At 39.0% G+C, this 24,972-nt stretch overlaps 1 protein-coding gene across 1 annotated transcript in view; it reads left to right on the top strand.

The window, feature by feature from the left end:
- The window catches only part of prex2 (phosphatidylinositol-3,4,5-trisphosphate-dependent Rac exchange factor 2), a 547,559-nt gene that overhangs the window by 486,287 nt on the left and 36,300 nt on the right, over positions 1-24,972 (top strand). The window contains 2 exon segments of the mRNA XM_028803602.2: positions 12,724-12,790; positions 12,929-13,119. Coding sequence (XP_028659435.2) covers positions 12,724-12,790; positions 12,929-13,119 — 258 coding nt within the window.

Here is a 24,972-nt window from a genome sequence, read left to right on the forward strand (position 1 = left end):
TAAGTGATGGGAAGTGTATTTAACTGAAGTGACCAACTGAAATGCTCTGCATTTCAAGACACAGCACATATACTGTACATCTACCAGGCAGAGAAAGCACACAAGATTTACACACAATTTTTTTTTTTCCATAAACACGAACATGTAAATAAACATTAAATAGTATGGATTGCTGCAAATAACTATTTATTGAAAAAGTCTCCATTTCTAATTTTTTTTTTCTAATTTCTCATGTTTTTAAGTTTGGCACATTATCTTAAATTCATTGCAAGCTTTTAACATAATTGATTATTTTGGTTGTAATTTGGTTATACTCTGACCTGCTTTGTTTTTTATTTTACTCAAACTATAATTATAATTATAGTTTTTATAATATGTAGATGTGTCCCAAGCAAGCATATTATAAAAATACATTTGTAATGGTCCTAGCTATGCCAGTAATATCTAGCCATTAGCAGTCATTTGTGATAATAACATGTTCACTTTAATCTGGTATTTTCCTTTTATTCTTGCATTTTACCTCTTAACAAAAGGTAACAATGAAAATGACCTTTTTCAAGTGTAATGCCTTCATGGAACAGTTCTATGAGCCCCTGTGTTACGTATCATATGAACAATTTAAGATTTGAATACATTAAATGATTAAAGAGGTATTAGTGAGGGGTTTCTCTACAATCCATAGCAGCTCATTTGTATTCTGACTTTCTTTGAGAATTAATTTAATTCCTTAAGCCTAATTCCCAAGTGCAACAAGTATTTATGTATGAGCTATTTAACATTTGACTAATGTTATTTAGAGGAGTGTTACTTGTCCCTGCTAATCACAGACAGACAAAAAAAAAACAAAGATGTTTGATAATATAATATTTTGAGTGCTACAATTTAAAGTTTCAAAAAGAACCTCTGAAAATGTTGCCGCTCATTTTTATTGGATGAATAGAACCTTATAGGATTATAATGCTATTTAAAAACTGAAGTTTTGACTGGGAATCTAATACTAAGCATGTTGCTATGATGGCTGTGTTGACAAGATAACTCCACACTGCATAAAGTAAGGGAAGTCACAGTGTAGTGCACTATGCAGGATGTAGACTTTAAGTTTAAGAAAAACATAAAGTACTATGGCTAGTCCTTTTTGGGCTATTAGCTTTTGAACCACAGAATTTAGTAATGTAAGTCATTTATTTAATCAACCATCCTAACTAAAAGAACCCACTCCCTTCATTTCCATTAGTCCTATTCAGAGCTCCCTTTTCTTTGGGTCTTTCTTTGCAGCTGTTTCTTTCTCAGTCTTCACACCTCCTTTTAAGCATAAAATGGTCTTACTGTAATTATCCCCGATTAGCACTTTAGCTTCAATATTTTAGTATTAACAGGCTGATTAGGATCACTTTCAGTACCATAACTTACTATATGTACAGTAAGTATGCTTGTCAGGGTTTTTGCCATCATCAGAAAACTATGAATTCTTTGAATGCCAATAGAGTTTAAACACCTTGGTTGAATACAGTTAGACTGGCATTTCAAGTAGACTCTCAAGTTTATTTTTATATGTACATAATTTTGATATTGACTGTACAGTACATAGATAGATAGAAGTTTTGTGTCCAGGAAGAAATTTGGCTTTTTGCAGAATTTGTTAAAATAAATAAATAAATACATAAATAGGTATATAAGTAAATAAATGAATATATACACACTTCGGTTAGAATGCAAACCTGAATGACTATGAAGCAAGAATAATAAAAAAGAAAGAAAACTTCTGACTTGACAGTCACAATGAGGCATTATGCAGATGTATTGCTGCTGGTATAAAGGAGCCCAGTAAGATTCTTTTTCCAGATTTCTTTGAAAGTAGACTAAAAAGATGTATTTTTTATTGTCTTGTTACATGCTGAGGAGGAAACTACACAGTAGGAATGAGAAAAATTGGTTTAAGCAGGGGACTTGAGTTGAACTGACTAAGTCCACATACACTACCCAGCACAGTGTAAATGTGGGTTTTTCTCCAAGGACTATAGTTTGTGAAAGACACTTTAAAAACATGCCTCCTATGTTTATCAGTAAGTCTGAATTGATACAATATTGGATAAGTTTGGTTTGTGCACAAGTCCACCTTTTAACAGAGGAATTCCCTCAAAGTTTGATTGTTGCCATGAACCAGATACAGGCAGGGTATGCTGTAACCACCCACAATCCTAATTGGAATAATGTAAGAAAAAAATGGATAGATGGCTGAAGTTTTCATTGTTTGTTTTTACTGAATGAATTAATACATTCATTCATCAAACAGTCCAATATATGTTAATTTTATATTACTTAGGATTTCAAATAAATTGAAAAGTTCAAGTTAGAAATGCACTGATTTCATTGGCTTGTGAACAGATTGTCTTCTTATATGATCATTTGATCAGATTTGTAATTGTCTGGTTTTATTTTTAGAGATACAAGCCAATAAATACTATAACATATTTCCATCCATCCATCCATCCATTGTCTCCCGCTTATCCGAGGTCGGGTCGCGGGGGCAGCAGCTTGAGCAGAGATGCCCAGACTTCCCTCTCCCCGGCCACTTCTTCTAGCTCTTCCGGGAGAATCCCAAGGCGTTCCCAGGCCAGTCGAGAGACATAGTCCCTCCAACGTGTCCTGGGTCTTCCCTGGGGCCTCCTCCCGGTTGGACGTGCCCGGAACACCTCACCAGGGAGGCGTCCAGGAGGCATCCTGATCAGATGCCCGAGCCACCTCATCTGACTCCTCTCGATGCGGAGGAGCAGCGGCTCTACTCTGAGCCCCTCCCGGATGACTGAGCTTCTCACCCTATCTTTAAGGGAAAGCCCAGACACCCTGCGGAGGAAACTCATTTCAGCCGCTTGTATTCGCGATCTCGTTCTTTCGGTCACTACCCATAGTTCATGACCATAGGTGAGGGTAGGAACATAGATCGACTGGTAAATTGAGAGCTTCGCCTTGCAGCTCAGCTCCTTTTTCACCACGACAGACCGATGCAGCGCCCGCATTACTGCGGATGCCGCACCGATCCGCCTGTCGATCTCACGCTCCATTTTTCCCTCACTCGTGAACAAGATCCCGAGATACTTGAACTCCTCCACTTGAAGCAGGATCTCGCTACCAACCCTGAGAGGGCACTCCACCCTTTTCCGGCTGAGGACCATGGTCTCGGATTTGGAGGTGCTGATTCTCATTCCAGCCGCTTCACACTCGGCTGCGAACCGATCCAGAGAGAGCTGAAGATCACGGCCTGATGAAGCAAACAGGACAACATCATCTGCAAAAAGCAGTGACCCAATCCTGAGCCCACCAAACCGGACCCCCTCAACGCCCTGGCTGCGCCTAGAAATTCTGTCCATAAAAGTTATGAACAGAATCGGTGACAAAGGGCAGCCCTGGCGGAGTCCAACTCTCACTGGAAACGGGTTCGACTTACTGCCGGCAATGCGGACCAAGCTCTGGCACCGATCGTACAGGGACCGAACAGCCCTTATCAGGGGGGCCGGTACCCCATACTCTCGGAGTACCCCCCACAGGATTCCCCGAGGGACACGGTCGAATGCCTTTTCCAAGTCCACAAAACACATGTAGACTGGTTGGGCAAACTCCCATGCACCCTCCAGGACCCTGCTAAGGGTATAGAGCTGGTCCACTGTTCCGCGACCAGGACGAAAACCACACTGTTCCTCCTGAATCCGAGGCTCGACTATCCGACGGACCCTCCTCTCCAGGACCCCTGAATAAACTTTTCCAGGGAGGCTGAGGAGTGTGATCCCTCTGTAGTTGGAACACACCCTCCGGTCCCCTTTCTTAAAGAGGGGGACCACCACCCCAGTCTGCCAATCCAGAGGCACTGTCCCTGATGTCCATGCGATGTTGCAGAGGCGTGTCAACCAAGACAGTCCTATAACATCCAGAGCCTTGAGGAACTCCGGGCGTATCTCATCCACCCCCGGGGCCCTGCCACCAAGGAGTTTTTTGACCACCTCGGTGACCTCAGTCCCAGAGATGGGGGAGCCCACCTCTGAGTCCCCAGGCTCTGCTTCCTCATTGGAAGGCATGTTAATGGAATTGAAGAGGTCTTCGAAGTACTCCCCCACCGACCCACAACGTCCCGAGTCGAGGTCAGCAGCGCACCATCCCCACCATATACAGTGTTGACACTGCACTGCTTCCCCTTCCTGAGACGCTGGATGGTGGACCAGAATCTCCTCGAAGCCGTCCGAAAGTCGTTCTCCATGGCCTCCCCAAACTCCTCCCACGCCCGAGTTTTTGCCTCAGCAACCACCAAAGCCGCATTCCGCTTGGCCTGCCGGTACCTATCAGCTGCCTCCAGGGTCCCACAGGACAAAAGGGTCCTGTAGGACTCCTTCTTCAGCTTGACGGCATCCTTCACCACCGGAGTCCACCAACGGGTTCGGGGATTGCCGCCACGACAGGCACCGACCACCTTACGGCCACAGCTCCGGTCAGCTGCCTCAACAATAGAGGCACGGAACATGGCCCATTCGGACTCGATGTCCCCCACCTCCCTCGGGACATGGTCGAAGTTCTGCCGGAGGTGGGAGTTGAAGCTACTTCTGACAGGGGGCTCTGCCAGACGTTCCCAGCAGACCCTCACAACACGTTTGGGCCTACCACGCCTGACCGGCATCCTCCCCCACCATCGAAGCCAACTCACCACCAGGTGGTGATCAGTTGACAGCTCCGCCCCTCTCTTCACCCGAGTGTCCAAGACATGTGGCTGCAAGTCAGACGACACGACCACAAAGTCGATCATCGAACTCAGGCCTAGGGTGTCCTGGTGCCAAGTGCACATATGAACACCCCTATGCTTGAACATGGTGTTCGTTATGGACAATCCGTGACGAGCACAGAAGTCCAATAACAAAACACCGCTCGGGTTCAGATCGGGGGGGCCATTCCTCCCAATCACGCCCTTCCAGGTCTCACTGTCATTGCCCACATGAGCATTGAAGTCTCCCAGCAGAACGAGGGAGTCCCCAGAAGGTATGCCCTCTAGCACCCCCTCCAGGGACTCCAAAAAGGGTGGGTACTCCGAACTGCTGTTCGGTGCATACGCACAAACAACAGTTAGGACCCGTCCCCCCACCCGAAGGCGAAGGGAGGCTACCCTCTCGTCCACCGGGGTAAACCCCAATGTACAGGCTCCAAGTCGGGGGGCAATAAGTATACCCACACCCGCTCGGCGCCTCTCACTGGGGGCAACTCCAGAGTGGTACAGAGTCCAGCCCCTCTCAAGGAGATTGGTTCCAGAGTCCAAGCTGTGCGTCGAGGTGAGTCCGACTATATCTAGCCGGAACCTCTCAACTTCGCACACTAGCTCAGGCTCCTTCCCCTTCAGAGAGGTGACATTCCACGTCCCAAGAGCCAGCTTCTGTAGCCGAGGATCGGACCGCCAAGGTCCCCGCCTTCGGCCACCACCCAACTCACACTGCACCCGACCTCCTTGGCCCCTCCCATAGGTGGTGAGCCCATGGGAAGGGGGACCCACGTTGCCTCTTCGGGCTGTGCCCGGCCGAGCCCCATGGGTGCAGGCCTGGCCACCAGGCGCTCGCCATCGAGCCCCACCTCCAGGCCTGGCTCCAGAGTGGGGCCCCGGTGACCCGCGTCCGGGCAAGGGAAAACGGCGTCCAAAGTTTTCATTCATCATAGAAGGTTTGAACCGCTCTTTGTCTCATCCCTCACCTAGGACCAGTTTGCCTTGGGTGGCCCTACCAGGGGCATAAAGCCCCGGACAACAGAGCTCCTAGGATCATTGGGACACGCAAACCCCTCCACCACGATAAGGTGACGGTTAAAGGAGGGGAACATAACATATAACATATTTACTTGCATAAAACATTCTTTTTTCTCTGTCTCAGTACAGCATGTGCGATTTCAGGCCAAAGATACTTCTTGAACATGCTGATTGACTACAACAAGCTGCAAAGAGCAAAACTCTATTATTATCTTTGCTGTCATTCTACAAAGTGTTTGAGAAATAAAGTATCACAGAGGTAAAATGATTCAAAGAGCAGCACAAGCATAGAATACCATGGACAGCACCTTTAATACATAACACTCAAGATACTTTACAGTTAATACCAATGCATTATAGAGGTACCTGCATCAAGTCTTCAAGGAGAAAAAACTCTGCCCAATTAGAAAAGTTCATGAATGACGATTAAGCAATGTATAACTTCTTAATAGTATCTTGTGTGAAGGACGGCAGGGCTGGGCCAGCATCTCAGCCAGAATAAACCCATACCCTTACCTGTTAGGGAGGCCAGTGTAGTGGATGGGCATAGGGAGACTGCCTTCCAAGAGTACATGCTTCCCTGACATACTGGGTGACAACATTTCTGGGCCAGTATGCCCATTCATATGACTGCAAGGCATGCTGGGAGTTTCAGTCCCAAGGATCAACCATTGCTGGGCTCCGTGGGCGCCGACAGTGGGAGCTGTTGTGGAGAGCTGTTCTTACTTTCACCCTCTTTGACACTGGAAGTATTCTTGGCTCTGACATTAAAGAGGCTGCCTCAGAGGTCAGAGTTTGTAAAGGATTTGGACTAAGTTTGCCTGGGAGGAGTGGAGGGAAAGTGAAGTGTGTACTGGAGAGAAAGAGACCTTTGTAAAGTATTGTAAAATCCAATAGTTTTTTGCACCAAAACAGTGAATTTCATAAATATGTGGTTTCATGATGGATCAAGTCCTAAGATTGGTTTTATTCATTAAAACTATATATTTCAGAGGTTGCCATCAAAATATGGTTCAGTTCAAATTTAATGAAAAGGCCATTAGCATCAGAGTATTCGTTGTTTTCATTCTCATTATTACTTCTTTGTATGCTCAAAAATCATCCCATCTAGTGAAAGGTTTGTTTTAACCTTCTAAAAATTATTATTTAAAGTCATCAGTAATATCCTTTCTCCTTATGCTCTTTTTTCAGTTAAGATGTCTAGCTAGTGTTTTGTTCATTTCATTCTTGATGAATTGTCTTTGAAGTGCTTATTAAGAGAATGATTTAAGAATAATGCTGTAAAAGTTACAAATTGATTTACTAAATGAAACATGGCTCAGACTTTTTAATTGTAAGCTTGGTTGGTTTTATCCTGGCAGCACTGAAAGCCTAAACCATTCTGTCAAATTTAAAACATTCAAGAGGTACCTTTTGTTAAGATTATAACCTATCGAAGTCTGTTCTTGAAATGTGTTATGCTCATGTGGATTTTTCTTTTCAGAACAAAATCTAACATTCACAAATCCATTTAGAAACATGTTTCCATGTAACTTTAAGCAAAATAAAAAGAAAAAAAGAATTGGCCCACTGTGATTAAAATCATGAGGATATTAATCCCAAGTTGTCTTTTTCAAAAGGCTCGCAATTATTTTTCTCAGTTTTAGCTCAGCAGAGATCTAATTGCATGTTGTATTGAATTGTGTCACTCCATGTAAATTTAGCTCCAAAGAAAACAGTATGGTTTTCACGGCTTGTGCATTAAGGCAACAAGTTAAAAAAAAGTTTTTTCTGGTAATAAAGTCTACTCATTACTAAGAAAGACAGAAATTTGTGATAGACATAGTCACTTAAAACAGCTACAATGCCTCATTTACAAGCAGTTTGTTTCTTTATTCCAAGGATTATCCAAAAATCTGTATTACTGCTGAAATTATAGCTCCTTTAGTATATATATGAGCCATCTTTTACCTAATTTACTGTATATATACATTCATTTTTCAGTGTCATTTCAACAACTGATGGTTAATTACAGTACAACTGGGAGCTAACCTTTTTGTCATAATATGAAATGTTTGTTTCTTCTATTTTTATCCTGTAATCCTATTGAAATTTCAGTAAACTCCATTTGCTATTTGTCTCATTATGAGCTCGAAATTTCCATGCTTGTCATAACTATCCTATATGAAATGAAAACTGATTCAGTGAGGATGACACTGATGTGACCACGCATCTGTCTATAGACATCTCCCATGTTTTTACAGTGCTTCTATTTGAGGGTGGTGATGGCCCCACTGAGATTCCGTGACCTGGCCTAAAGATAGATGAACATAAAAAAATGTCCTTAAACCTCATTGAATTCAAAGATGGTTGTTAGGATGAGTGTCACAAAATTCTTCCAATATATTTTAAGAGACTCTGGTACACTTATACAGAAAATGATAACTTTTAACTTGTTGTTGCTAAAGTTGATTCTACGAGTGGAATCATTGCACACATTTACTTTTTCACCCATGGATTCTGCATTTTAACTTATTTTTCTTTAAAAATGAAAATAACAAATCTGTTATTGTCACTTAATGTAATTAATGTTATGACTTGATAAAGACTATACAATTTTTAGTTATGTCCTTATGTGTAAAACCATAATGTTGAAAAAGAATGCATTTCTTCTCATGACTATGGTCACACTGAAATCTGGAGCAATCAGACACTACCTTACAGGAAAATGGAAGTTGTATTTCAAAATGCAATGAAGATGTCAGTGTCTGAACCTGTTAAAAATACTTTATGATGTCAGTGAATACAAAAGAGAAGTGTGTTCCCAACTGAACGTAAAAGGCAGGTGTTTACACAGGGAAAGCGAGAGTCAGGAACAACGAGCCAACTGTATTGTTGTAGTAAATAGCTTACTCACATTTGAATAAATAACTGCACAAGGTAACAAGGCAGCCTAAGTCATTGGTAAAAGTTGAGCAGGTGGAATACTTAATTGATATTATAACGACGAATAGCATACTGAAGGATACTGGTGAAAATAAAGGGAAAGTGCATTCAAGATGTAATCCGAGAATTGTGAATGAATCAGCTTTGTACTTTTATTATGATCTGATTGTTTGGTTTTGACTGTTATAATCAAGAACAACTTTTTCTTAGAAAAACATGTAATAGTTTTAAAAAGTCTGTTAAATATATATTTAATAAATTGAAATCAAAATGACAATAAAGGTTTTTTCTTATATTTTTGCCTGAAAAACATTCAATATTGAATCTCTGGGATCTTCTGTAATGTACTTCCACTCCAATAAAGCTTGTAGAGTACAAACTTGCTTGACAGTGGGTTTTCTCATTTAGACTGAAGACATGCTGGATCTTTCCTTTGGGAGTAGAAAATAAATTGAGTCATTACTACATTTTTTATAGCACAGAATTATCTAATAAATAAGAATCTGTGTGCATTACCCTGTAATGGTAGTGAAATATAGATTGGGAATGTGTGAACATTTACTGTATATGACATCAAATGTAATTGAAGAAATAATTAAGCTTGAAAATAAAATTTATTTAGCAGAGAAGATATAGAACTCTTAACTTCATTGGTCAATTTAATAAAGCTTTTCAGTTGTCTCTAAACATCCTTGTTTAGCCCACAGGCTAGGCAGCAGATGCATCTGTATCGAACCATCTTCAGTCCACAGCACTGCCTCAGTACATTTTTAAACCACTGTTAGTTTTTGTGATAAAGAAATATAGGTGACTTCTGCTTTATTTGGTATGTTTCCCAATCATTGAAGGTAAATCATTTTTAAATTGTTAAGATTTTAAATATAAAATAACAACACACTACTTTTATTTAAGATTACAAAATGTCCTCCAAAGTTCAGAAGCAGTGTCTCTGTGACCAAACAGTGAACTTTGAAAGCTGGAATGTCAAAGGTTTCAATCACGATCTAAAGAGAAAAAAGTATTCTCTCACCTAGCAGGCCTAAATGCCAAGATAGTATTTAGAGACTCATTTAATAAGTAAGGACCAGTTTCGATTGTAAAGAGGTTGGACTGGCTATATTTTTAACTCCAGCTATACAAAGATAACTAGAGATGTGGGAGTACTAATATGTAAAACAATCTCATTTGTAGCAACGGACGTAGTATCTGATGCTGAAGTGTGATATGTCATGGTGATGGATAATTTATTCAAATCTAAAGTAATTTTGATAAATAGCTATACCCCTAATGTGGAAGACAGAGATTTTATCCAATATGTATTTGCATCTAATTCCAATATGGACACTCATAAAAGTATAATAGCTGGAGACTTTCTGTTTTAAGTCCACACCTGGATAGGTATTTAACTACAGTCTCTAACACCTAATTCCGCAAAAACAATCACACAGTTTGTAATGGATCATAACTTATCAGACCAATGGATGTTCTTAAATCCAAACTCAAGAATATTCTTTCTTCTCACCGATACATCATAGTTACTCAAGAATGTATCATTTCGTTATTGATAATAATTTTTTGCTCACTATCAAATCTTGCAAGTATGATGCTATTGTTATTTCCAATCACATCCCTCTGACCTTGGAAGTTGAATCACCATGTCCTACAGACTCATTTTGTAGCTGGTGTCTTAACCACCTGTCATTAGCAGATGAGAACTTTACAGAATTCACCTCCAAACAAATTGATTATTTTTTAGAGACAAATGCATACTCAGAGGTCTCTGCAGGAGTACTCTGGGAAACTCTGAAGGTTTTTTTAAGAGGACAGGTAATTTCATAACTTACCTTCTTGGTCTCCAATTTATTTTTATAGGAATCACAGTTAATCAACAAAATTACCTGAATAGATCAAAAATTCACCAGGTCTTCAAATGCAGCACTTTATAGGCAAAGATAAGTTCTGTAATCAGAATTTATCCTCTTGACAACAAAAGAAACGGAACAGCTCCTCTTTAAATCAATTGTCCATCAATCACTTAAAATACGGAACAAATTCAGAAAAGCTTTTATCTGTTGCACCTCTACATGATAATCACCTTTTTCTACTCTCAAACCTACAAGGTATTTGTTCTTTGGAAAATGTCCAGGAATAAAACATTTAGACAATTGTATATAGATGATGTCTTTGCATCTTATAAACAATTACGCTTCAAATGTAACTTCCCATCAACACATGTTTTAACTACTTTCAAATCGGAAACTTTGCTAAAAGGAGCCTACCTAAGTTTCCACACCTCCCACCCATTTCTATTTCAGAAGAAATACTGATCAGTCCTGAAGATTTAGACAGTATCTCAATAATATATAAAAACATATTAAAGTCTCTTCCTTTCAAAGGTCCTAGGGTACAGTGGGGAAAGGATCTTTTATATATATTATATACTTCACCCTCAAATAACAGTCATTAAAGTACACCCCCAAGACCCGTATCATTTATATACAGTAGGTGGACATGGTGCTGCATGGAATATCACTACTGCTTCTCAAAACATGTAAACTAGATTTGGATTCTAGTCACTGTCTATGTGGATTTGTAAACATTTTCCAAATATCTAGATGAGCTTTTCAATGTTAACAGTTAAGTTTAAACTGTCCTGATGTGGGTGTATATGTGAGTGTGCCTTGCAACAGAGTGCTGCCCTATTTAGAATCGGTTCCTTCCATGAAGGATGGGCCCAGGCTCTCTGCTGCCCTAAGGCTGTCTTAAGTGGGATCAATGAAAAGATATATGGATGGCCAAATTTGTATAGTGCATACTATCCAGGTTAATTCACATGCCAGTGTTGTTGTATGTACTTTGTGTAATGTATACACAAAGTACCAAATGTAGTCATTAAAAACAATTGGAGTATTTATCAGTACAAGCTATGATAAGATACAGACAGAAAAATACATGACTGCCACCATATGAACCATAATTTTAAAGTGTAGCTGGAGGTTGGTTCACCAGCTGAATTTGAATATGTGAACTAAAATAGCTTTGCAAACAAACTTAGGAAGATAATTCCAGAGATTTCATTGATAGTTGTAGTACATTGAGGGTTTACGTAGAAGTATGATGGATGAACCATAAAATCCTTGTGGTCTTGCATATCAGAGTACACAGTATAATCAAGACTTAATAATAAAAGCCATTGCAGACTTATCAACATTTTGTATGAGTTTTATTTCAAGAAAAAATATTCCTCTACCCATCCACTTTCAGTTTACAGCATCATAAGGTAATATACAAGCATTAGGATTTTTAAAGAAACCAAATTCCATTTTTACACTTTTTTTCAGAAAAACTGGAAAGATTTGTTTTGAAAACTATTGAAATTAATCCAATTAATTGTTTTGTCCAAAAAGCTAAAAGCAACTGTATTCATGCGGTGCAGTTTTTACTGTTGCTGTCTCTTAGCTCCAAAGTCCCAACTTCAAATCTCAGCCTGGCACTGCTGGTATTACATTTGTTTGTTCTCCCTGCATCTTTGCGTGGTGTTCTTCTGGTTATCTGGTTGTTCTTGCACATCCCAAAGGATTGCAGGTTAAATTAATCTAAAACATAGGTGTGTGTTTGTTTGAGTGAGTGTGTTCAAGGATGGATGAAATGGCACCCTGTGAAATGTTGTTTTCTGCTTTCTTCTCAGTTCTTCTAGGAAATCTACTGTTTGCAAGAAACTCTGGAGAACAGTTTTAAAAATGGAACATTACAAAGACAAGCAGGTTAGGTTGATTGGCAATGCTAAATTGTCCCTAGTGTGTTGTGTGTGTGTGATGTGAGCATGTGTTCACCCTGCAATGGGCTGGCCCCCTGTCCAGGGATTGTTCCTTGCACCCTGTGCCTGCTGGGATAGGCTCCAACCCTGCTCAGGATTAGGCAGGCTTAGAAAATGCTACTGTATGGTATGGGATTGATATTATGTTACTTATTGTTTCTTAGGGTTATGAAGTATATTTATGATGATACTGTTTCTTTTTAATTAACAGGGCCTTCTATCTGGACAAATCAAACTTGCCTCCCAGCTCCACTTCTAAAGCTGCACTAATAGACAAGGTATCATATATAAACTTGCTTTTATGTTGATTCATATTCTATAGCGTATTTTAAATGCAGCTGTACTTCACCATATACTGTATATACCTACATTCATAATGTTTTCTCTTTCTCCTTCTTTCATTTCCCTCCACACAGCTTATGCGTCCCCTAAATGCACTGGATGAACTCTACCGACTGATAGAAAGTTTTATCAGCTCAAAGCGAACAGCTGCTTGCCAATACACTGCGTGTGGAGCCTCAGGTGTTGGTCTGCTCTCAGTGGCATTAGAATTGTGTAACCGTCTGGGAGCATGCCACGTTGTTATGTGCAACAGCGGAGTACATCGGTAAGAAAGCCTTTTTCATGCATTTCACACCTAATGGCTGGGGTGTGGGAGCATATCTGAAGACTTTATGAAGTGGATTGTTATGTTCTCTTATGTTCTTACCAATCCCAGATTAATCTTTATGTTATCATGAAAGACTGCAAGAAATTGTATATTGTAAATTGTAATTGTAAATTGTAACAAAAAACCATGCTAGGCTGGTTTGGAATAGCATAGTACAGACTAATCACTAAAAATGTATCCATAGTAGGCTGACCAAAGTCAAACAGGGACTGGGCCTGAGTACACAATGATGGCTCAAACGTCGTAGCAAAGGTGGGAAACCTTTGATTTCTGTTTTTTTTTTTTTTGTCCCAATGGCATTTTTAAATGCCCCCTAATTATTGAGTTAATTTGAATCCCTTAACTGGTGTACATTTTTAATTTTCCCATTTCGGCATTTAGTGAAGATATCCAGAAATGCTCACCACTGTTTCTACATTTTAACTATTCTTACAAATTAAAAAGCGTTGAATAAACAGTTATGGTTTTCACTTCACACATGATTTAAGTTCAGTGAATCTAAACAGAATAGAAAAATCAAAAATAAAACTAAATCCTACAGATTTAATGGGTAATCACAGTTCAGTATTATATCAAATTCATAGTCATTTGTCATAAATTTACAGCTGAATTTATATCAATATCAAAAAGATATTTTTTCAGCCTATTTAAATACATTCCCAGATGTGTTGCATTAGCTGTCAAAAGCATGCAAAACATAAAAAAAATGGTAAATGTATGCTCCCTTTCTCCCTTGCACACACTGGTGTTTCAAATGAGAGCAACTGGGACTTTTTTTTCACCTTTAGTGAGTCAAAAGGAGGACCTTGAACTTTTGTTTATTGAACAAAGAGAGCAAGATAAGGAAATGTCCTGTGCCAAAATAGGCACGGGCAATGACAATTCTAAATGTAGAATTATGCCAAACCCGATACAGACAGACACAGGACACAAGTTCAGTGCACACATTTTTTATTTTTTCTTGTGGGAAATGCTTTCCTTCATTTCCCACCTGCTCTGCACAGTTCAAAGCACAATAAAACAGCAAAACGGCACTCATCACAATTTTTTTTCTTTCTCTTTCCTTCCACCTCCACTCCTCCTGGCAAGCTTCGTCTCCCTTCCTTACCAACTTTGCCTCCCTGAATGGAGTGAGGCGGCTCCTTTTATAGAGCACCTGGAAGTGCTCCAGGTGTCCCTTAATTCCCTTCCAGCTGCACTTGTCGGTTTAGCGGAAGTGTTGCAATAAAGGGCTCAACAGTTCCTGCAGCACCCCCTGGTGGCCCCCACAGAACCCAGCAGGGCTGTGCAACACTCTAACTCCCATGTTTCCCTGCAGAACTGCAAGGCGGGGTTGTTGGTTGTGTGATGGTGCGCTGCGTTGGATTAACGTTCAATTAATAGATCATATGCAGCAGAAAAAGCACTCAGTTGAGCAAACAAACACAACTACAGGCTGCAATGCCTTCTCTTAGCAGTGTGTCAGGTCTGGAGTACAGCTCAATTCTGGTTGGAGCTTTCATCCAAATGAGATGCCTCCTTCCGAGAGCACCTCGAATTTATAGTCCTCCTACAAGAGGGGACAGAGTCAGTTGTCCTTTCTGGGCATCTTCTCTGTGCTGTGTGAACAGAAAGATACAATACGGTTAGTGACAGAGGCGCCTGTATGAGCCAGAAATGTGATCCTCAGGCGCGCATGTCAGACTATATATAACTATATATATGGTTAGTTAGTTTGTTAATTGTCCCAAAGGGAAAATTTTGCATTTCACAAAATGTTTGTGTTTTTTGTGGCTGCCACGTCTCTTGTTGGTGGTTTATTTCTGTAAATACTAATGATATAAAGAAGTCTGGAGTCATCATTATAGGTTTATTATTCTGATTAGTTTATTTGTTGTTGAGTTAGCATTGCATTTATTTAATGTTCAACTCAGTTTATTGTCATCATAGCTTTTAGGACAATAAAAGTGTTTGGTGATATTATGACTAGTGCAGAGGCCTCAGTACAGTACAAGGTACTTGAAGTTCACACGGTACAGTTCAATTCTTACTTGCATATCTCCCAAAAACAAGTAATAATTGTAGAACACAAATAATATACAATGCATTGTGCAAACAAGACAGGTAGATAGGTATGAAAATGTTGGGATATCACTCATGGTAAACCCTGTTTAATGAGACATGCAGAAAAATAAACAGCACCAATATAAGCAAGCTACAAAATAAGGATGTCTCCTAACTTGTCTCTATGGGAGCAGTGTCCAGAATGAACGTCAACTTCTGGTTATTTGTGCTGTTATATAAAAGGGCAGGGATGAAGTGATTTCATGTATCCATATTCTCCTTGTACTCCATTTTAGAAAAACAAAGACAAAAGGTGTTACCAACTGTGCTACATTCAGATCCTTCCCCACCATCTTTACCTGACCGGAGCCAGAGGCACACTCCCAAAGCTTGCATGTGTGACAGCATACAATGTAGATAACATCACGTATTGGTACAGTATGAGTAAGAAACACTCATGCAGTTGCAAGTATAAGTGGCTGTTGAGTTGGTTTTATAGGCAGTGAGTCAAATATGAATCCCTAAATTTAGTAGTGCATTGGTAATGTTTGTGTACAATTTAGCTAGAATGGAAGACAGAGAACAGTGACTGGGAAAGGTGGCTGAAGTCTTCAAAATACTGTTTTGCCTTTGTAAGGCAATATGTGTTATATATGTCCCGGACAAAAAGCCACTATATACCATTATCATTCTAAGCTAACTGTAGTATTTTGTGACCCTGAGCTGAGCAGGATGTGTCATTTTTCTTATGTGTCTTCTATATGGAAGCTCGAGTGAATAATTCTCATAACTAGATTTTTTGATTTGCTAAACTTCAACTTTTTTATATTTTAATGTCATGAAAACACTGTTAAACAGTATGGATAATACTAGTTTTGTATTCGTACTGAGATTTATATCTTGTATAATGCTAGGAAGCTGCTCAGCAATAAAGAGGGATGGCTTAGAGTGCAGAGCTCACCCTTCTGCAAGAGGATTTCAATGAGTTCAAAAGATTTAGTGAGTTGGAGAGATCAGCATAAGTTAGAGAGACAGTGTGAAAGAAAGGCTAGAGCAGGTCATATTTTATATTTTATATTTTATTTTAATAGTATGTTTTGTAGCCCTGACAACAGGAGGACATTAGGGGGATTTGTGATAAGACTAAAAATAAAAGTGCCAAGAAGCATATTGGGGTTACCTCAGAATTCACATGTCGTCTCCCTCATATACTATACAATATCATTAGGTATTAGATGATAATATTGTAATAAGTCTAGTTCCCCCACCGCACCAAGTATTTTTTAATAGATTCAAACTTCTCAATGCAGTCACAGAACACAAAAAATTTATTGAGTTAGCAAACTAAATTTAAAAAACATTTTAGGAATATTGAAAGCTACTTTGACATCACTAGGCCCACTCATTGCAAAATATTCACAATTTAACATATATGTGAATCGTATTTCAATTGTAGATTAAGCCACAATTGAAATGATATACATTAACCCCTTTAATTGAGCACTTTTTATTGTTCTGAGATGTCTGCTTCCACGTATGTTTTACTTCACAAATAAAAAAGCCCAATAGTGATTCTATTTCCCTGCTTAAAATGTGACATTTGTAAAAGTGTATGTGTGCTCATTATCCAGTGTCAGTTCAAAAAGTACACATTTAACAAATAGATTGCAAAGACATCTTTTCATTTTGTTAAATTTTTCACACCTAAAATAACACACAGCTCAAAATATTCAGAAATAGCAAGAGGTTTACTGTATATCACGGTGGTGTTCAGTTACAGAAACAGAAAAAAATATTGTTAACCAGTGGCAAAGAAACTACTGACTTAAAGACAACATGCTGTGAGCATGAAAGGTGCCAACATTTCTTGTCAAACACCCCTCATTTAGCTTACACATTTCATCATGACTTTACAAGATATAATTGCTTCGAGCATCCCCAAAGCTGGAAAAGAAACTGTTTCACCATTTTGTTAAATATGTTCAATTTGCTTTTCTGCTTCAGCAACCCAAAAATTAATACCAGTGTTTTAAAGTTAGCAGAACATGCAAGGTGACTTTTTATGATAATAAAATGCCAAATAACTCAAACTTTTGTTGGGCATAAGAAGGAGGAAATAAAGAGGGATGTGGGCAATCTAGACTGAAATATATCAGTGTTTTCTCAAGACACTAGAGGGAGCACAGTCTCAGGGTACCCCATTGTCCTTGAAAGAGTACAGACAGATGAGAAGCTCCCCATGAGACCCAACACTTTAAGGCTCAGGGTTGCTGGGACCTTAATCTTGTGATGGAGCTGCCACCCAGTGTCCCTGTTAAACCTGTAACCTGCCCTTGACCCTGCAAGTCTTTCTGAGGCTTAGCTAGAAATTAACCTGGGATGAATTTAAAAGACACTTCCCATCTGAGGCTCATTATGTGTGCAGTCAGGAGGAAGACTTTGACAAAGACTAGAACTGAAAGAAAGAGTAATGGCTCGAGAGAGAAAAAGAGGGAGACATTCACAAGTAGAAGAGGAATGGGGAAAAAAGGAGTTCATACCATGGCACATTACATTTGGCGCGTGGGTGAGTCATGTTATCTTGCAGGCAGGACTTTAAACCAATATAGGTAGGTTCAGGCAGGGTGGTTTGTTTTCTATTCATTTTATTTGTTGCCTTTGCATTTCTTCATTTGTTTAACCTTCTTTGGGTCTGCTTTATTTATTTAATAAACTCACATGTCCTTGTGTATTTTGGCCTTCTTCATGTTATCCTACATTTGGGGTGATATTTATATTTATTTCATTTTTATTCTCTGCTTATTATTTGTAGTGTTGGTTTAAGTTTTCATGCTGCTTGTAACAATCAATAAGTATGCGTTTTTCACATGATGTGCTAAAATAGTTCACATCTTCAAGATCAGTTTCACCATGACCAATAGTTTTAAGTCCCCAAAACCAGTCTCCATTGCAAGGGTGTGGTCCATCTAGGACTATCACAGCTTTGCCCACCATTAAACTGACCTCACACCTGCACCTGACCCTTCGTCTTGCATGTGGCTGCACAGGCTGAGCCAGGCCAGGTTATGTGGGTTGCCAGACCCCTAGGTGCTCGCTAGCAAATGACACTTCTGTGCCTGGCTCAAGAAGTGGGTCCTAGTAAGCCTATCCCAGGCAGGGTACACTGGTTTTTCAATCCATTTTTTTGGCTGACCCTTTAACCCAAACCTATTTGTCAAGGGAGACCCTACCAGGCACTCAAAGCTCCAGATGACCTAGCTCTGAGCATCACTAAGGTGCACGGCAGTAAAGAAGATGAGATGATGAGGATTCTCAGGTTTATGTGTTTGAGACATATCAGTGTTCTTCTTAAGGAATAAAAGATGCAGACATTTCAGTAAATAACATTTATGCTGCAACTGGGTGTTTTCTGATAATTTGTATGATCTGGTGTGGTCTGAAGTAAAATGATAATAAATCATTGACCTCAGTGAGAAGAACTGTCTTGTTTCTGACTGCCAGAGTCATTCGTTTTGTGCCAAAATGGGTGTTTTTTTTTACATTTTTTTTACTTAATAAAATGCATACTTCTTTGTAATGCTTGTCAGGCTTGATATATTGATGTGCATTGCCTGCCAATATGTCACATATGAGCTACAGGTGCTTCTTTTTATAACCGAGTTATTGTAAATAGTAAAATGCATAACCAAACTGTTTTTTCAAGTCAATTCTTTCCTTCATGGAGCATCTGTAAGTTCTGCTAGTGTATTTTTTTTAGATGATGTGAAGACCACCATGGAGTCAATGGCTTCTTTTCTTGCCGTACCCTCATTCTTTTGGAAATCATTGTGGTGCAATGTGGCCTTATGTTTTTTCAAACAGTTCCCATGCAATAATCTTGGTCGGTTATCGTATGCATGCTGTTCTAATTGACATAATCCATCAGGGTCAGAGATTGGATGTAAAGCTGCTGCGGCTTGCAATATGTCTCATTTTTTATGGCTAACATCATGTTTATGTAGCTCTTGTCTCCATTTTGGAAATTCTTGCTAAATTGAAGTTTCTGTACCTTTAAAGGCACCCATTGAATAGTGTGCGTACAAAGTCTGCTTTACTTTCATTGCATACAATGTCTTTCAAAGTATTACAGTAAGAAGCAAATCAACCATCATATTTTGCAACAAAGTGTGTGTAAAATGGGATTGTGGTGTAGTTGAAACATGTAGGTGCCAGTAACGGTGCACTCCTTGATAACATGCAGTGAATACACTTGACTTGAGCATTCCTAGTTGTCATCCTCTTTCTCTGTACGTTTAGCATTCGTTTGCTCAGAGGTTGATGCGCTTGCTACTTCTAATCAGCTCTTCTTTCCTCCACCCTAGCAGTCCAGTTCTTCTCTTCTTTCTTCTGCATCTTTTTGCATTAAAACTGATTAAATCAGTGTTTGTGTTGCAATTACTGTTTTCTTTAATTTTTCACTTAAGCTGGCAGTTAAGTCTTCAACCTGCCTCAAGAATGATTTAAGATATGAAGAGTTCGGGGAAGTGACGGCGAAGGTGGTAGGGATGAGAACGGCGCCCATATGCATGCACTGTATGGCCGCCCTGCTGGCCGCTCCCGAGAGTTGATTCTATAATAAAATAGAAAAAAAAATAAAAAGGGAAATAACCTTGGAGGTTAACCATCACCCCGAAAGCAGATAGTAGACATCATGTAGTATATGTGCACCAAATTGCAGGTCAATAGGTCAAACAGTCTGAGAACTACAGGTGATTTAAAATCCTGGACAGACAAACGAACAGCCACGGTAGTGTATTATGTATAAAGATTGGTTTGTACCAGCAACACAGTTTACTTGCCAGTTGTAGTCATAACTTTGGCCTCAGATATATGGGAGAACTGCAGTATGATCATGACCTGGGCTGAAGTGTGGTCCTCTTTTTAGTTCGCTGAATGGAAAATGGCTGTCACAAAGCACTGACTATCCTATCTTTACGCACACTGAATTGCTACTTATAAAATGAATGTGACTTTAATATAAAGATATATTTTTCTGTTTTATTTTGCTTACCCAGTACAAGAGGAGAGGGAATATTTGAGCAAGGAAATGAATGTGAATTCACACTAATTTTGAACATGATGTATTTTTTTATCCTTTTTTGCGAAGAAAAATTCACACCATGCTTGTTTAAGGGAGGTAAGGCAGGGAGAGAATGGCCTCCATTTATAGTTAAAAGTGAGAATACAGCTGTAAAGAAGAGGTCATTTTTATTTTTAGTTATATAATTTCCTTAAAAAGATGTTGGGTAAACATTGATTAATTTTCAAAAAGTGAGAATTGTGTCCCTGTTGTCTCTTAATGTCCTTTTGTAAAATATGGGCAACAAATATTATATTATCACCAAACCATCTATAAAGAATAGGTTTTATTTATTTCTTCATAATTTTATTGTCACTATTAAGTCGAGAAGTATTTTCATGTATATCAACTACTCATCAAGTACATTGAGGTACAGTCACAATTTTAAGCTTACAGAGGGCACCCTTAGATATCCCTGCGTTGTTTAGGATTAGATTATGGCACAAAAGACATAAAGCTTTGCCAGCTTACCTTGAATCCCAAGCAAGTACCAGTGTGATTTCCAGATTGTATATGAAGTATCATTCTCTCTTTACACCTTATTTTAGCTTTCCCATCCTTCAAATTATTTTGAATAAGGCTGTAAAAACAAGTGTTTCTCCTTGTATATTAATTTTTCTTGCATCTTAGTACATGCTACATTTATAGTTTACCTTTCAGTATGTGGCAGCTTGACAAATTATAAGCAGGGGGGTAAATGTCAAACCTATTTGTTTCTTGTTATCATGGTTAATACAAACATTTTTTTCTTGTTTCTTATGCCTGACTGACATTTTGATCAAGTGCTGGTGAGTAAACTACCTGAATCATAATTCAAAATCAACCTCAAGAATGATATCTGAAATTCTTTAGGGTTCTTTATTAACCTTTGGCAGTAGTCCAGTGAAACTCGTCAGATACAGGTCAGTCCAAAGAGCAAATAATGTGCATGGCAGTAAATGAAATGCTAGAACCAGCTATTTTAGATTTTATCAACAACTTGTGGTTTTCTGTAATTTGACTGGCTCAGGATAACACACCTTATGAACAAAAGCAATAAATATACCAGAAATGTTTTAAGTTCAGTTTTAGTTTTTCTGTTCCAACAAAAAAAATTGATACGTCGTCATAGCTCTTAAATAAAACGCAACAGAATAATACCAAAAATCTAATTTATTTTGTAAATACATAACACATATTAGTGATCTTGGGGTGGTACAGTGGTTAGTGCTACTGCATTATATTTCCCACTTTCTAGCTTGACCACCCCCAAGTCTGATCTCTGTCAGAGTCGAGTTTGTCTGCGTTGGGGTTTGTACTAGAGAACTGTGGAGATAAAAGTGCTTTTTGAGTATTTGTTTCACACAAGTTATTGAAGCACCCCAATTATTAAACAATTATGAATATCCTACCATCAAGCTTTGTTTGCTTGACAGCATTTTGCTGGTGTTGTTATCTACATGTTGTTCTTCTAGTTAAATAGAGCAGATGGCCCATAACTGCCCAAAGCAGTAGTGTCACTGGCTTTGGCCTGTGGTGTCTAGTGGTTAAATGAACAATAGAATAATATACCGTATTTACACGTGTACCACGCGCACATTTTTTCCCGAAAATTAGCATTAGAAAATCAGGTGCGCGTCATACACGAGAAAATTTTTTCTGTAATGTTTACTTCTTCTGCTTGGGCTCTCTCGCTCGCTTGCGCTCTCTCGCTCGCTCGCCCTCTCTTTCTTTCTCTCTCTCTCTCTCGCTCGCGTGACAGAGGAAAGAAAAACTTTCGTCATGCAACAAAAACAGAAGGGCATTTCGCGGAAAATGTGTCCTAAACGCTTCCTATACAATCACAACGCGCATTGTACACGAGGCAAAACGGTTTTCGCGATTTTCTTTGTAAAAATTAGGGTGCGCATCTTACACAAGGGCACGTGGTACACGAGTAAAAACGGTAACATCTTTAGATGTGAGCAGAAGCAACTGCTTAAAGTGTCATTTTTTGCACTTGTTTCCTTTAAGCTGCCCTGCTTTGTTTTACAGCTCAAAATAAAAGAATTGTGAAACATCTTAGGTAAAAAGAAAAGAATAATGTAAATAATTTTGAAATCTTCTCCTGGCTAAGTTTTCTTAATGTAGTTAAATGATTTAGCACATTTTAAACACGTTTCTTAGTTTAAATTGGATCTTAAAGTTTGCATGTTGTGGCTGGCTTGGTCTTATTTGCCTTCTTATGTTGAAGGTACAGTATATAGTAAAAGACACAATTTTGTCTTTTGTCTTATAAAACTATAAAGCTCTTTTAGCTACAGTATACCATGGGTGTGTACTTGAGTGAGCCCTGTGGTGGACTGCAGCATCCGTCCAGAGCTATTTCCTCTCTTGTGCCCTTTGCTGTCTGGCTCTTACAATCTTGAATTGCATTAAACAGGTTTTATAAATTACATTATGATATGTGTGTGAGATTGGAGGTTCACATGAGTAACATGATGTGTCTCATTTAGGATGTGTGTTGCCCTTTAAATTCTGCCTGGTTTGGTAAATTTCTAGCCATTTCCAGACTGGTTAGTTTAATGTTATACTTTACTGTAATAATAATTCATTATATTCACGCTTTTATAACTTACTCAATACAGTGTACATAGCGAGAGGGGGGCCACTTCATCCACCACCAATGTGTAGCATACAGCTGGATAATGGGACTGCAGCTGTGTAGACGTGCAGTAGTGTGGCCTCTCTTTGTTTCCTATCTAAGGTTTAAATCTGTTCTTGAAACACCAACAGAATTAACATACAGACATTGACAGCACTGGGTGATAGAGTGAACACAGGCAGTTTGCTTAGATTCAGGAGTGCATTACAAAGATTAGCTCCTGTAATTGCTCTCTGAAGCCCTAATTGCTGGGCCATTTTGTAATTGATTCCTGTGTTTGCACACTGTAGATAACAATTAGTTCACATTCATAGCAGACATTTGACCTTCATAGTCTTTGGTTAGCCCAGAATCAACATTACACTCCCGCATAGAAGGCTAAAATAAATAAATAAATAACAATATAATCAGTCTGAGGTAAGGATAGGGACCATTTCATCAAGTGCAGAATCCCCACAATCAATAAAGCCTGGCTGCCTGTGGTCCCAGAAAGGTCAGAGCACTTCCTTGACTGGTTTATTAAATGTGTTGGGTATTTGCAGTTGTTGTTAACCATTTTAAAAGCAGGACATGTACTCTGTTCATTTAAAAATATTATTTACTTTATTTTATACAACATAATACATTCTTCTACCTTTCATGTCATGGCATGGCCAGGACCCAACACTGGCAAATCTCATCTGCACTTTCAGGATTAGGAACAGAGAGCCCTTGAAGGGCACAATGAACATCTCAATGATCAAAGGCAGTGCGGAATGAAGTAAGCAGACCTTTCAAAAATGATTGTGAAAGGAAATTCACTTCAGAGACTGTTATGTATGCAGGGAGAGAAACAGGGGAAAAATCCTGATGCAGGGAATACATTTGATTCATTTTTCACCACAAATCCAGCAGTATGCCTTTTCAGTGGAAAATGGATTATTATGTACTGGAGAAAAACATTTCAGCACCACCTGAGAGATTGATTGTTCTGGTGAGCCCCAAGCAGCAGCACACAGGCCGCCTTACCAAGAATAGTCTTAATACTACTTATCTGTCAGTTATAGACTTTGAAGCGCAATGACAGAGTCGCAGAATATCAGTTTTCTTGTAGAAATGTGTGAAGTTTAAAACAGAACAGATGAGAAGTAAGCTAATTTAATACTTGAAACACTATAAGGTGCATACTAAATGTAATATTAGGCTTTTCGTTATTTATTTTTTTTCTAGTAATGTGCCATTATTGTTTGACAGGCATTTTTTTTGCTGTTTTTTATATTAAACAGAGAAAACTAGTTTACTGACTATGAGGCCTTTTCAGAATAATTTACAATATGTAATCTATCATTATTCAAAGTATGCATCATTTTTTAACCTTTTACTATCCTGTTGGGTTTAAGGTTTTCAGAATGTGCATTGCTTATAAAATAGGTTCACCCTCTTGGCACAGTAATTTTTCATCACTTGGTCACACTATCAATCCAGTTCAATTCAATTTAATTCAGTTTTATTGTCCCAAGAGGGAAATTTGCATTGTTAGCAGGTTTTACAAAGAGACATAACATGACATAAAATGAATAATACATCAACAAAGAACATAGCGTTCAAGCATAAACTTACTACAAATAAATAAAATATAGCAGTGAATATAATACTTATGGTGAAACATTAGATCAAACCTATCTCTCTATTATAAAAAAAAAAATCCTGGGAGAGAGTGACTAGGGAGACAAGACGTGATCTTCACGTGAAGATCACGGAAGACACTTAAAAGACCCGCGAGATGAAAGAGATTGGACACGGAGCATCTCATGGGGACCTTAAACATGAGACTTTGTGCCAAGACCAGCTCGTGGGGACGTAGAACATGAGATTCTTGCAAGACACACCCTACTTACAACCAATATCAAATAAGACCATGAGCAGCAAAACATTCAGTTGTGTCGAGGCTTTAAGCACACATAGATCCAGGGCTCTCAGCGCATATAAAGCGTATAAGGACAATACGTTATAGATGAAACGTCGA

Source organism: Erpetoichthys calabaricus, chromosome 6 (assembly GCF_900747795.2).
Source record: "Erpetoichthys calabaricus chromosome 6, fErpCal1.3, whole genome shotgun sequence".
NCBI classification, from domain to species: domain Eukaryota; kingdom Metazoa; phylum Chordata; class Cladistia; order Polypteriformes; family Polypteridae; genus Erpetoichthys; species Erpetoichthys calabaricus.